Source organism: Chelonia mydas, chromosome 18, assembly GCF_015237465.2.
Source record: "Chelonia mydas isolate rCheMyd1 chromosome 18, rCheMyd1.pri.v2, whole genome shotgun sequence".
Classification (NCBI taxonomy): domain Eukaryota; kingdom Metazoa; phylum Chordata; order Testudines; family Cheloniidae; genus Chelonia; species Chelonia mydas.
In genome coordinates, this window is record NC_051258.2 from 5967165 (window position 1) to 5978793 (window position 11629).

An 11629-nucleotide genomic window follows, 5' to 3' on the forward strand; every position below is an offset into this window, starting at 1 on the left:
GATGTGCGACCTGGGGCCGTATAGAGGAGGGGTCAGTGGATGGGGGGTGAAGGCATTGGGGCGGTGCAGGGTTGGTCTGCCTGTGTACACTCAAGCCCAGATCCTCATAGGTGCCTAAGTCCCACTGGGGGTCTGGTCTTAGTCAGTAAGTGCAGTGCCCCGCCCTCCGCCCCGAGCAGCAATAGGACCCTACCTGATCTCTAGCCTACATCGCTTCCAAAGACCCCACCACAGAGGCCTGCCAAGCAAGGCCATGCCTTCCTTCCAGAGCCTGATCTTCGGCTCCTTGCTGGGAGAAATGCCCCCCGTGCCCTTCCCTGCATCGGGACATGCGCCGCCCCATAGGACAGCTCCCGGCGGGCAGGGCCCAGCTCTTTCCTGAGGCCCCCAGCACAGCTCTACCCCCTCTAGGGCCAAGAATTCAGGTTCCTTCCCATCCCCGTCCCACTTTCCTGACCAAGAGCCTCCCCTGGGATGTCACCACCGCCTCCCGCAGGGGCAGTCCCTGAGCCAGGGCGCCGGAGAACAGGGAAGAGGCAGTTCCTGAAGGTCTCGGTGGGGAGGGGGAGGAATCCGGACGTGACCCCTCCCAGCAGGCAGCGATGAGCCGATTTTCTCCAAATACGCCGATACAGCCCAGCACTATTACAGCCTCCAGCCACAGCGTTCAAGGGGAAAGTCTAGCAGTTAGAGTGGGGGGCCCAGGAGTCAGAGGTCCTGAGGCTGGTTAGAGTGGGGGGACAGAAGCCAGGGGACCTGGGTCTGGTTAGAACTTGGGGCGGGGAAGACTGGGAGCCAGGGAACCGAGTCTGGTTAGAGCCGGGGGGACCAGGAGCCAGGGGACCAGGATTTAATTCCTGACTTTTCCACTGGCTCGGGATGTGAGCACATCTCTTCCCCGCCCCGTGCCTCAGTTTCCCAATCTGTACAAGGGGACAATCACAGTGACCTATCTCACCAACGTAAGTGGGGTGGGGGCGGGGAGGTTAATCCCGACTGAAAAGTGCTTTGAGCTCATCACAGCAAAGGGGCTCTCAAAGGGCCGGAGTCATGCACGGATTCGTTTGAACTGACCTGATCAACTTTAAAAAGGGGCTGCGATAAAGCAGTGACTGCGGTGAGCCCTTAAAGCCACCACCCAAAGCCCCAGGGCTGCCCAGCCTTCTCCCCAGGCCCCCTGAGATCACGGACGAGATCACAACCCCCATCTTCCATCTTTGGACAATAAACCGAACCTGCTTATGGAAGGACAAACCACCCCGCTCCCCACCTTGTGCTTTGGCCCTGGGCCCACGTTATGTTTAAAGCAAACATACCCTGTACAGCCCACCCAATTCACATCATGTGCCACTCCAATGGCAGAGCTGGGCACTCCCTCTCGAGGAGAGGGCTTAGTTTGAAAAGCTCCCCACCCACCACTAGCCAGCATTGCTGGGCCAGATTCTGCTGTCGTTTACACTAGAGTGGTTACTCTGGATTTAAACTGAATTGAGGGTGGGCAGGATCCAGAAAGGAAAGGCAAAGAATTCCCTAAGCCCTGGCTGCTACTCCCAGAGGGTCTGGTCACCAGTCGAGGCATGGGCACCTCCTGTGTCCTCTGCCTCCCAACGGACGTCGAAGCAGATTCTCCTCTCGCTAACCTCAGGGTGAATCAGGAGCGGATCTATGGAGTGACCCCCCACCACCCCCGAGAGTTCCCGCCTAGCGCTAGGGATTCAGACTTACCCCCTTCCCATAGGGATGGGTCAGCCAGCCGAGCTCCCCGTGGGCTTTGGCAAAATCCAGCAGGACAACTGAAAGGGAAAGCAAACAAACGTGGTTAGACCAGGGGAGGGGGAATATACAACCCAGCCGCAGGCACCTCATCTCACCGACAGACAACCAGATGTCTGGCGCATTCACCGAGCCCAGCCGAGGGGGAAAACCCCCCCCAGATCAGAACCCTCCACTTTCGCATAGTGGCGTAGAACTTTGCACGGGTGTGAGCGAGGGTGCAAGGCCAGAGGCTGGTTTCATTCACACCTATTTAACACCAGCACCTGCCGTGCAGCGTGGAGAAAACCCCTCTTTGTTAAAGATCCAGCAGCCACGCCCCCTCAAAGCTCCGGCAACCTTTGTTTTAAACAAACCTGTCGCGCCTCCTGCGGGCACCACAAGGGACCATAAAGGGCCCAGCCCCATGGCTCAGCTCAGCCCTTGCCCCAACAAGCATTGGCTCCCTGCTTTGGCTACGCGGAGGGGCCGATGGTGGCTGTTCCCCAGAGCGGGGCAAAACGAAATCTGGGTGGCCCTGCAGCTCAGCGCAGAGCCGGAGCAGGACAGCTCTGCCCAGGAGTAACCTCTCAACGCAGGCACCTGCCTCCTATGGCCTTGGCCTCTACTCTCCCCCGCGCCTTTAGGCTGGGTCCCCAAAGCTGCAGGGGCTGCAGCAGCATCATGGCCCCAGTGCTGGGCAGTCACCATCAGGGTGGAGACACCAGCACCCTTATCTCGCCCTTATCTCAGGGCTGCTTTTTTATTTGCCCTCATTCCCATTATCTGAGCAGCTGACTAACGAGCTAGAGGCTTTTTATTTAGGAACAGGGCGGCAGCAGGAGAGGAAAGGGCAGAGGATCCAAAGGTGCAGGAGGGAGGTTTCGGCAAAGGTCAGGCCGGCCCAGCTCTGTTCACTGTTAGGGGAAGCCAGGTCGGGTTAGACAATAAGGCCAAATCATCCCTGGCATAACCGCAGTGAAGTCGATGGTGTTATGCCAGAGATGAATCTGCGCTAGCTGGTATAAGGATTACGAGGCTACTAGCCCTCATGCTTCAGAGCACCAGCTCAGCAGAGGTCAGGCAGGAATTTCCTCCCCCTATCATTGCCGTAGCAGGTCTGATGCCTTTCTCGGAAGCATGCGGCTTCGGAGACAGGATAGCAGGCAGGATGCCCCTTTGCTCTGCTAACTCCTGTGCTGGCAGCATCCAATTCAGCCCTTCCTGCTGCACGCCCACCCCGACTCGCTGGTCCTTCACCCCAAACAGGCATGAGCCCTGTCGCCTCCAGGGTTTCCCTCTTTAGCGCTCCCATTCTCCAGTTTTTTTTCCACTGTGTGAAAAGGAGACGCGGTGCTGCGGGAACGAAATCTCTTCCAGACGCCGGTTTGGATCCAGTGGCTGCTCGCAGCTGCCAAGGCTGCAACCATTCATTAACATTACGCTGCAGCTTGCAAACCAACCCTGTTGCCTCCGAGGGGGCTTGGAACGGGGGTGGGGTTGGAGGTGGAGGATGTCTGTCTCCATTCTCTGGGACTCAGCACATGCGCTGGGCTAGGATTGCTGGAGGAAGCCTCACCTCACTCGTTCTGCTCTTGCTTATTCCCTGACTTGCAGCACTGTAACCCCATTGCCTTCCTGCTTTACACGGCTGGGAGTGAGAACAGAATCAGCCCCAGGAGCTAGGCCTTGCTTGGTGATATCTGTGCCTGGAAGAAAGACTGGGGTGGGGAGGGGGTAACCCTCATTTTCCTAGCTCTGGCTCCTAAAAGCATTGCTGTAACCACAAGACCCTCCCATCTTCACACACCGTACTGCCAACCTGTGTAACTCACAGCTGCAGGATTTCTAAGCATTTCCACAGCCTCATCACTCCAAGTACTTCTTAATTCATTACCAACAGATTTATCCGCATAACCCCCTGAGTGTGATTAGGGGAGTGTGATTACCCTCATTCTAAAGTGGGGAAACTGAGGCTCAGAAGGAGTAAACGACTTGCCTAAGATCACCCAGGGAGCCTGTGGAAAAGCTGTGGAGAAGCCAGCCCTCCTGAGTCTCAGCCCAGGGCTTTCACCACAAGGCCATCTTTTTTTCTCATCAAGGCAAACATTGTGGTTGGTAGTCTTTGAGAGGACGAGTCTATTTTGCAACCACAAGTGAAAACTGGAGCCATGCAAAGTGAAGGTAATGACAATAAGGCAGATCATGGCACAGGGGTCAGGAAAGAAATACACCCCTAACCCCACCAGCTGGAGCACTGCACCATTGCATAGGCACATTACAGACAGGTAGCCTCAGGCAGTGGCCACTGTTGTCCTTGACTGGCCAGTGATGGGATCTGCCATGGCCAGCCCCTGTCCTCAGCCAGCCAAACCCTCATAAGACATGTTCAGACATGCCGGGGCCGGAGCCTCTTGTCCCCATCAGCACAGGGGCGGAGGCTGGAACCTGCCAAGGGATCAGATGGATTTGAAAAGAGGAAGGAAAGAAGAAAAGAAAAATAAATAACCCAGCAGCCGCATGACAGAGGCAGTGAAATCAAAGGGCGAGCGGCCCAGGCCTGAACGGAAGCAATTACCCAGCCCATCAGGGCCCTGCCAAGCCCCGGTGAATCAGCCAGCCAGGAATGTGTTAGCATCAGGGATCTCTGAGCGAGCGGTGGAGGGCATCGGGCAGGCCAGAGGCGCATGCACCCCATGGGCTCCGGGCTCGTGCTGTTAAGGAACCCAGGGTTCAGGCTGGGGAAGGGGCCCGACTCTCCCTTCTCAGATCTGTGAGAGCCAGGGGCAGTCAGGGGGAGGAGTGCCAGGCCTGAGGTCTCGGTGCCAGGGCTGTAGCCTGGACACCGAGGGGCCCCAGGCTGCGTGGGACGGGCTGCAGTCCCCCAGCCCACCCCGCTCTAACTGCTGGGATGCGGGGTGGGGGGAAATCTCTTTATGGTTATTCTCCCAGGGCAGCAGAGCTGGCTCCATGCCCTCCCTCCCTCTATAAAGCAGCACTGGCCAGATCACCCTGCTCCAGCTTCCCTTAAAGAAACACGCCCCCTTGCCAGCCCCGCCAGGTGGGCACGAGGAACAGCAGGGCCTCTGCTCCTCCCAAAGCACCTGCAGCTCCTGCTACCCACCAGCTGGCTTCTGGGGAGGGGGGTTTGGAGCAGAAAGAGCTGGGCTCTGCCCACGGCATGGGAGTGTTCCCTGCCTCGACGTCTCAGGATAGGGCTACGTGGCACTGAAAGTCCCGCGGCTGGCCCGGGTCAGCTGACACCGGCTCATAGGGCTGTACAATTGCAGGGTAGACACCCAGGCTCAGGGGTCTCTGAGGCCAGGCACCAGGCCGCGCCTGACCGTCTACACTGCAGGTTTATAGCTCTGCCGCCCGAGACAGCTGACCCGGGCCGCGAGACCTGTGGCTGCGTTTTATTGCAGTGTTGATGTACCCTCAGAGCTAACCAGACGGCCCCTTGGTGGGGCTGGATTGCAGGAGGACCAAACAGATCAGGCAATCCACGCCCTGCACCCCAGAGAGTCCCTAAGCCCTGTTGCACCCCCCACACATGACCCAGCTTGGGCCCCGCTTTTCCAACAAGCTCCTGCATTTCGGCTCCCACCCAGGGCAGTTGCTGAAGGTTGCTCCAGACCCCATTTCTTCTTCACAGTTCCCTGCTTATAGCCAGCTGAGCGCCCCCTCCGCTTTGCCTGCAGTGGTGCAGTTAAGGGCGGGTCCCTGGATCGGGGCAAGTTCAGGGTGGATCCATGGGGTGGACTGGATCTGGGAAGCAGGCTGGGCAGTGAGCCCCCTTTGGTTCTGTGGATCCATCTTTTGCTACCTGCCTTTGGGCCCCAGACCAGTCCTAGGGCTGGAAATGCCTTTAATTCAGGGGCAGATGAACCCATGGCTAAGAAGAGCCCCAGCAGGGAGCTTGGGGGTGGGGTTCAGGCCCACCCGGCTAACATGGGACAGCCCAGCTCCGCAGGCTCCCCCCATCCCATCTCTTTGATCCAGGTGCCAGCACCCCAGTCTGTGCAGGAATAAAGGATGTGGGAGGCTAGCGCTGCAGGTCCGATCCGAATACGCTCCCTGACACAGGAGGTCTCTCCCGGCTGTCCTGCACCCCCAGGCCCCCTCCTCCCCCGTGGCAGTGAGGCAAGGCACAGCCAGGATCTCGCACCCTGGCAGTGAGTTGAATTTGAGAGTTCTCACCCTGAGCACCAGTCCCACCCCCCTGCATATTGGCTAGCAGCAGGGGCGAGCCCCTGGCCCACGCAGGGAGAGGGCACGCCCTCCTACTCCGGCTGCAGGTTGCACCTGGCAAGTCACGGCAGGTTTTGAAGGACCAGCCAAGGAGTTAAAGCCATGCTGATGACTGGTCTGATACAGGGGCTTTCTCCTGTATGCCAGGCTCCTGTGCGCCTGGGATGGGGTGGGTCTCGTGAGTGACACCCCTGAGCTGGGCAGCTGTTGGGAGGAGAGTTTAGCACCCTGGGCACAGGAGGGCCTGTGATAAACACAAAGAGGATTCATCCTCCAGGCTGCCAGCTGCATACAGACACTGGGGTTCCCTGTGGTCCCCACACTAATTAACTCAGCCTGTGCCGCTTAACATCACCACCCAGCATCTCCTTACGTCCCGATCTGAGCCCTGAACTCCTGGAAAGGGCTGGCTATCTCTTAACCCAGCAAGGTTCCTGGGGTACCATCACCCTCCCCTTGCAGCACATGGAGGCGACCCATCCTAGCGTCCTGTTTCCCGGCCCGACCCGCTCAGCATTGCTACATCGCATGCTGGGACCTGCCCCTCCACCAGCCACGCCTCCATATGAAAGATAAGGGTGGCTGCAATCCTCAGGCAAACCGGGTGTGGTGTGTACAGGCTCACCAACGCGGCCCTCGGCAGGAACCCCCAGCCCGGAGGAGCTGGCTGCATGGGAGCTCAGAAACTGGGCTGTGCATGGAGTCGACACCTCACCGGGGATCTCAATCTGCCCAGCTAATGCAAACCCCACTGGCTTATTTCAACGCAAAGGTGGGCTCAGCTGGTTTCCATCCCTGTCACTGCAGGGCGCCTGGTGGTGCGACTTCCTCCGCTTTCTTCACCCATTTATCTTCCCCCCTCTCCGGCGCTTTGCAAAGATTCATCTGAATCTCCCAGCATTATCACCCTGTTTTGTAGCTGACAGGGCAGCTGCAGGGCTGATTGCTCCCCCACGCCTCTGCTGGGGAAACTGAGGCACGGAGCGAGGCAGTGATGCCACACAGTGAATCTGTGGCAGAGCCTGGAAGCCGGATCTCTTGACTCACAGCCCCAGCCTTTGCAAGCACCGGTTTCAGGCCCAGTTTAAATTCCCTTTGACTTCCAGTGGGAGTTAGGAACCTAAATACCTTTGAGGATCTGAGCTTAGTGCTTTCCTGGACTTCAGCATGCAGCGGATTGGGGCCTCAGTGAGCAAAGCTCCCCCATCTGCCATGCATGCTCTGTAACTTTAACTATCTCCCGCTCCAGCCTATTCGGAAGGCGATGTGAATAATACAAACATCTCAGTGGGCCGAGCCTGGTCACCGAAGCAGCCCCAGCTCCGAGGTTTCATTTGCAAGTCGCCTTTTAAGTGTTTTACGCAAGAGGGAGAAAAAAACCCAGTCACAGTCGGTCTGTCTGTTTGTCTGTGCTTGTGCTGTCATCCAGGCAAAGCTTTCACAGGCTGGAAGAGATTCCCCCCATTCCCCCCCCCCACATTTAAATCCTTTCTCCCCCTCCCTTTTCAGTGCCTTGTTTAATCTGTTTTAATTGGCTATTAAAAACATTAATTCAACAAAGGAAAAATCCTATTTGAGAAGCTAAGTGATCTGCTCAAGGCCACAAAGGCTGATAAAATGGGACACCCCCTCCCCCCCGCCACCGCATGCGTTGCCCCACTGAGAACACCTGAGACCTGTCTACACTATAGCTTCTATCTTTGGTGGAGAATTATCTACCCTATTCTAGCCAATGCAGCCCAGCCCGAGAGGGAGCCAGTTGTCAGAGCAGGGATTAGCTCTCCGGTTTTGTAGATCTGCATTCAGACCCTCAGAGCACCTTATCTGTAGTAACAGTGCTCTGGACTAATGGCAAAGGTCTCCTCTGGCCCCTCCACTGTGGACTTCACCTAGCATGTTTTGCTCTCCTTACATATGGAGGAACTCCAGGTTTTTTCCCTAATGCAGAATTGTTACTCTGAGGGGGAATAGAATAGTACTGTCAAGATCCGTCATGCAGATCGGAGAGGAGAATTTCACCCTTGAATATACTTCTCAGGTTATAGCCCAAGGACTGATTGAAAGCACATGTTCTTAAAGCAGCTGATTTCCCTGGTATATTGCAGCATAAAAAGCATAAAAATAGACCTCAGGAGTTTACCGAGTAACCAGCCCTCTTCTATTCCACAGCAATGTTAATTGGAAGCTGCAATTTGGCAAGAGATTAGTCCACATTAGACACCAATTACTTCTGGCACTTGGAAAACAACAAACGCAAACGTTAATCTGAAAACCTGCAGCTACCTTCCAGCGGCTGCTTCTCGGGGGGAGCGAATCAAGCTGCCCGGGGAAGCTGATGTAGCGATGCCTGATTTTAAGGATGGTTGAATAGCCAAAAACGGCTACTAGTGGTGGGTGGCCAATCCGAGAGGCAGCAAAATCAAAGCCTGGGCACCCAAAAACTGAGCTCCCCTGCTGAGTGCTTAAAAATCCAAGCACCCCAAATTAGCAGCTGCTATTCAATTGTTGCGGGGCGGGGGGGGGTGTTTTGCCTTAAGTCTCTATTTATGCCATAGATTCTTATGCTTCTTTCTGAGCAATTACAGCCCCTCTGCCCAAGTGTGCGTATTATTCCATGCCTAAGCCACATTCGGCTTGGTTTTTTAAAAGAAATCCAATAACTCAGCATCGGACCAAAACCATCCTGGTGTCACGTGCCCACGCCGAGGGTTTGGATTTCTTTACAACACTTTTTGTTTAAGATACACACTCACAAAATTTCAGAGTTCGATACAGCTGCTCCCTTTTCTAATGGCTTCTTTGAATGACAGACAGGTCCAGACAAACATCCTCGATCCCAACGTTCAGCTCTAGGTGGGAATTTCGCAAGTAGCCCCGGATCTCTATGATGGAGAGAACTCAAACACCAGATCGGAACAGCCCCATGAGCTGGGAAAGGTCTGAGCTGAATCTGGAGCCGATCAGAAGTTGGGAGCCATCCCGGGAAGCCGCCAAGCCGCGTGCCGGAGTTGCTCTCTGGACCTAAGCCAAAGCTCAAAGCTAGTGGGAGTCTGACCACTGTGCAGATCAGTTACTGACCCCTGCGAGCTTGTCTGCACACAGGGTTTTGTAGCCATCTGATGACTATATCAGTTTAGAAACAGATCTCGTTAAAGCAGTACATGGATGCACAGTTATACCAGTATGAAGGTGCGTCTGCTTACTCAGGACACAGAAATAAGACAAACCCCTAGAAGCACCCTTGTCCTGGTCATTGTAATCACTTAGCACGAAGGGGTGAGTGAAGGATGGGGAAAAGTTTATTTGATTTTTAAACAACTCTTAATATTGTCCTAAATATTCCAGGCAGGAATTCTGCTTCAATCTGCTTTGATTTTTCTCCCAGGGCAGCAATCCCCAGGAGTGTAGGTGAAATCCTAGAATGCTGGGAATGTTTCAGACATGGGCCCAAACCCAAAAGCCTCGATCCAAACTCCGGAAAGGCTTTGAGTCGGACCTCGGCCCCGCCTGGCTGGAAGCATTACATGGTAAAAGTACGGATTGGAAGTTGGGATCAATTTGCCTCTAGCGCCCCCCCCCCCCCCCCAAAAAAAATGGAATGTAATAATTCTGTCTTCAGAGGGCTAAAGGCCAGAGTCAATCTGGAGCAGCTTTACTAAAAATCAGTGGGGTTAACTTCAGATTTATTCTGGTGTCACTGAAAGCAGAATCTGGCCCTCTCTCTGATATATCCTGGGTGTGTCGGGGGGGTTTCTAAATCAGGAGAAAGACCACTCATGCAATTTACATTTTTACAAAAGCAGCATTCAGGCCACACATTAACACTGTCTCTCAATAAACACTGCATGGAAAGAAGGAATCTTCTGGACAAAACAAGGAAAGCGCCCCCCCCCCCACCCCCCACCCTTTAATGGTTCACACCAGGGAATGCAACACCTCATGCACCTTCCGACCAGTGAGTCAGCCCCCTCCCCTCCTGCCTGGCCCTGCCATGGGCTTGTGCGGCCCAATCTGGGCGAGCCAGGCGGTTGTGTAACCGAGGTGTCACTGCTCGCACTTCCAGCCCAAGAGTGACATCGCCCTGAATCAGCCGCCCTGGGCGAAGTGGGGCAATCGCGACTTCTCCCGGGCGCCAGGGGACTTCCAAAGAATCGGAGCAGGCAGAAGGGCCCCCTCGCCTTTCCCCGGGTATTTGAAGCCGGGGAAGATCCATTCACCCGGGGCGAGTTTCTCCCACCTACCCCCGGCAGCAGGCTCCTCCACCGAACCACCCCCACGCGTGACACTTCCCAGCCTCTGCTGGCCGAAATGTGAGTCCTGGCTAATCCCCGCTCCTAGCCAGTCCGCCAAGGTCCGCGCTGGTATGAGCGCTCCTCCCGATCCGGAGTCACACCCAATCCCCGGCGCCGCTAAAACAACCTGCCTGTGAGACAGCGAGGTGCCGACGGGGGTTTATCAAACTTGCCCGGTGCCCTGCAAATCTTTCCCGCGGCCGGTTTCTCCTTCGGGCCCCTCCGCATTCCGCCCCGGCCAAGCCGGCTCCTGCCCCCCACTCACAGCCGGGGCCACAGCCCCCTTTCGTGGCCACGGCCTCGGCTCTCAGCCCCTCTCTGCCCCACACACGTGTCGGGGGCCCCACGCGAGGCGATCGGCGGCGATCCCCCCCCCCCCAGAGATAAGGGCAGGGACAGACACTCGTTCCTCCCCGCTTCCCCCACCCCAGCAAGGGGCGCCGAGTTTCCAGGGGGCCGGCGGGAGGGGTGGGACCCGGCATGTCAATTGCATCTGCAGGAACAAGGCTTAAAAACCCAGGGCACAGCCTCGCTCTTACCTTCTTTGGCCCGGGAGCTGAGCAGGGCGCTGGGGAGCAGCAGGAGGGCGAAGTAGAAGGGCGCTTGTGCCCATCGGCTTCTCATGTTTCTGGCTTCGGGCCCTCGGGAGAGCTTGGGACGATCCGAGTCTCTCCGGCGGCGGCTGCGGCGGCTGCTGGTTCCTTATCTGCGCCCTCCTGCCATGAGCAACTTAATGGGAGTTTGTGGGAAACTTCAGTCCTGTTCATTCATGCCCTGAGCTGATGTCACCCAAGCCACTCCCTGAGGAATGCCTTAAAGAGACAGCACCAAAATGAGCGAGCAAAGGGGAGTAATCAGACCTAGCGCGTTTGCCCCCAGGAGCTTTGATCTTTTATCACCTCTCATCTCGGTGCCATCCTGTTCACCCCATGGGGGGGAAATCCTCCTACTGGGCACCAAAGCTTCAGGTGGGGGCATATGGTAGATCCTTGGGAACAGAGCAAGATGAGAAATGCTGTCCATCCCGCCTCCTCCTTAGGGACAAGGACACATTTGGGTGTCAAAGTAGAATGTATTTAAGAGATCTCGCACCCTTTTGCAGCTGGACTCCTGGTACACACACAGAAATATCCTCCCTCTCCTCCCACTAGCACCCGACCACACACACTCACACACACACAGTTTAGTTCAAAGGAGACAAATAATTGGGAGGAAATGTCCTTGTAATATTTTAATCCTCCAGCAAACTTTCCACACTCCCTTGATGTAATTCACACTGATACACTGAGATATTGACTTTCTTTTCACCTGCTCAGAAATCTTTTTTTTTTTTT

The 11629-nt window shown here is 55.9% G+C and overlaps 1 protein-coding gene across 2 annotated transcripts in view; it reads right to left on the reverse strand.

The window, feature by feature from the left end:
- EPHA2 (EPH receptor A2) overlaps positions 1–11093 on the reverse strand; it is a 38009-nt gene extending 26916 nt beyond the window's left edge. Inside the window, exons 1-2 of one of the 2 annotated variants that reach the window (XM_027820578.3) lie at positions 10835–11093; positions 1726–1793 (exon numbers count right to left, since the gene is read on the reverse strand). In XM_027820578.3, the coding sequence (XP_027676379.2) occupies positions 1726–1793; positions 10835–10919 (153 nt within the window). In that variant the 5' untranslated portion in view covers positions 10920–11093. The remainder of the gene's footprint in view (positions 1–1725; positions 1794–10834) is intronic. The other variant, XM_027820587.3, reaches the window with a different exon arrangement.
- Positions 11094–11629: the final 536 nt, after the last annotated feature.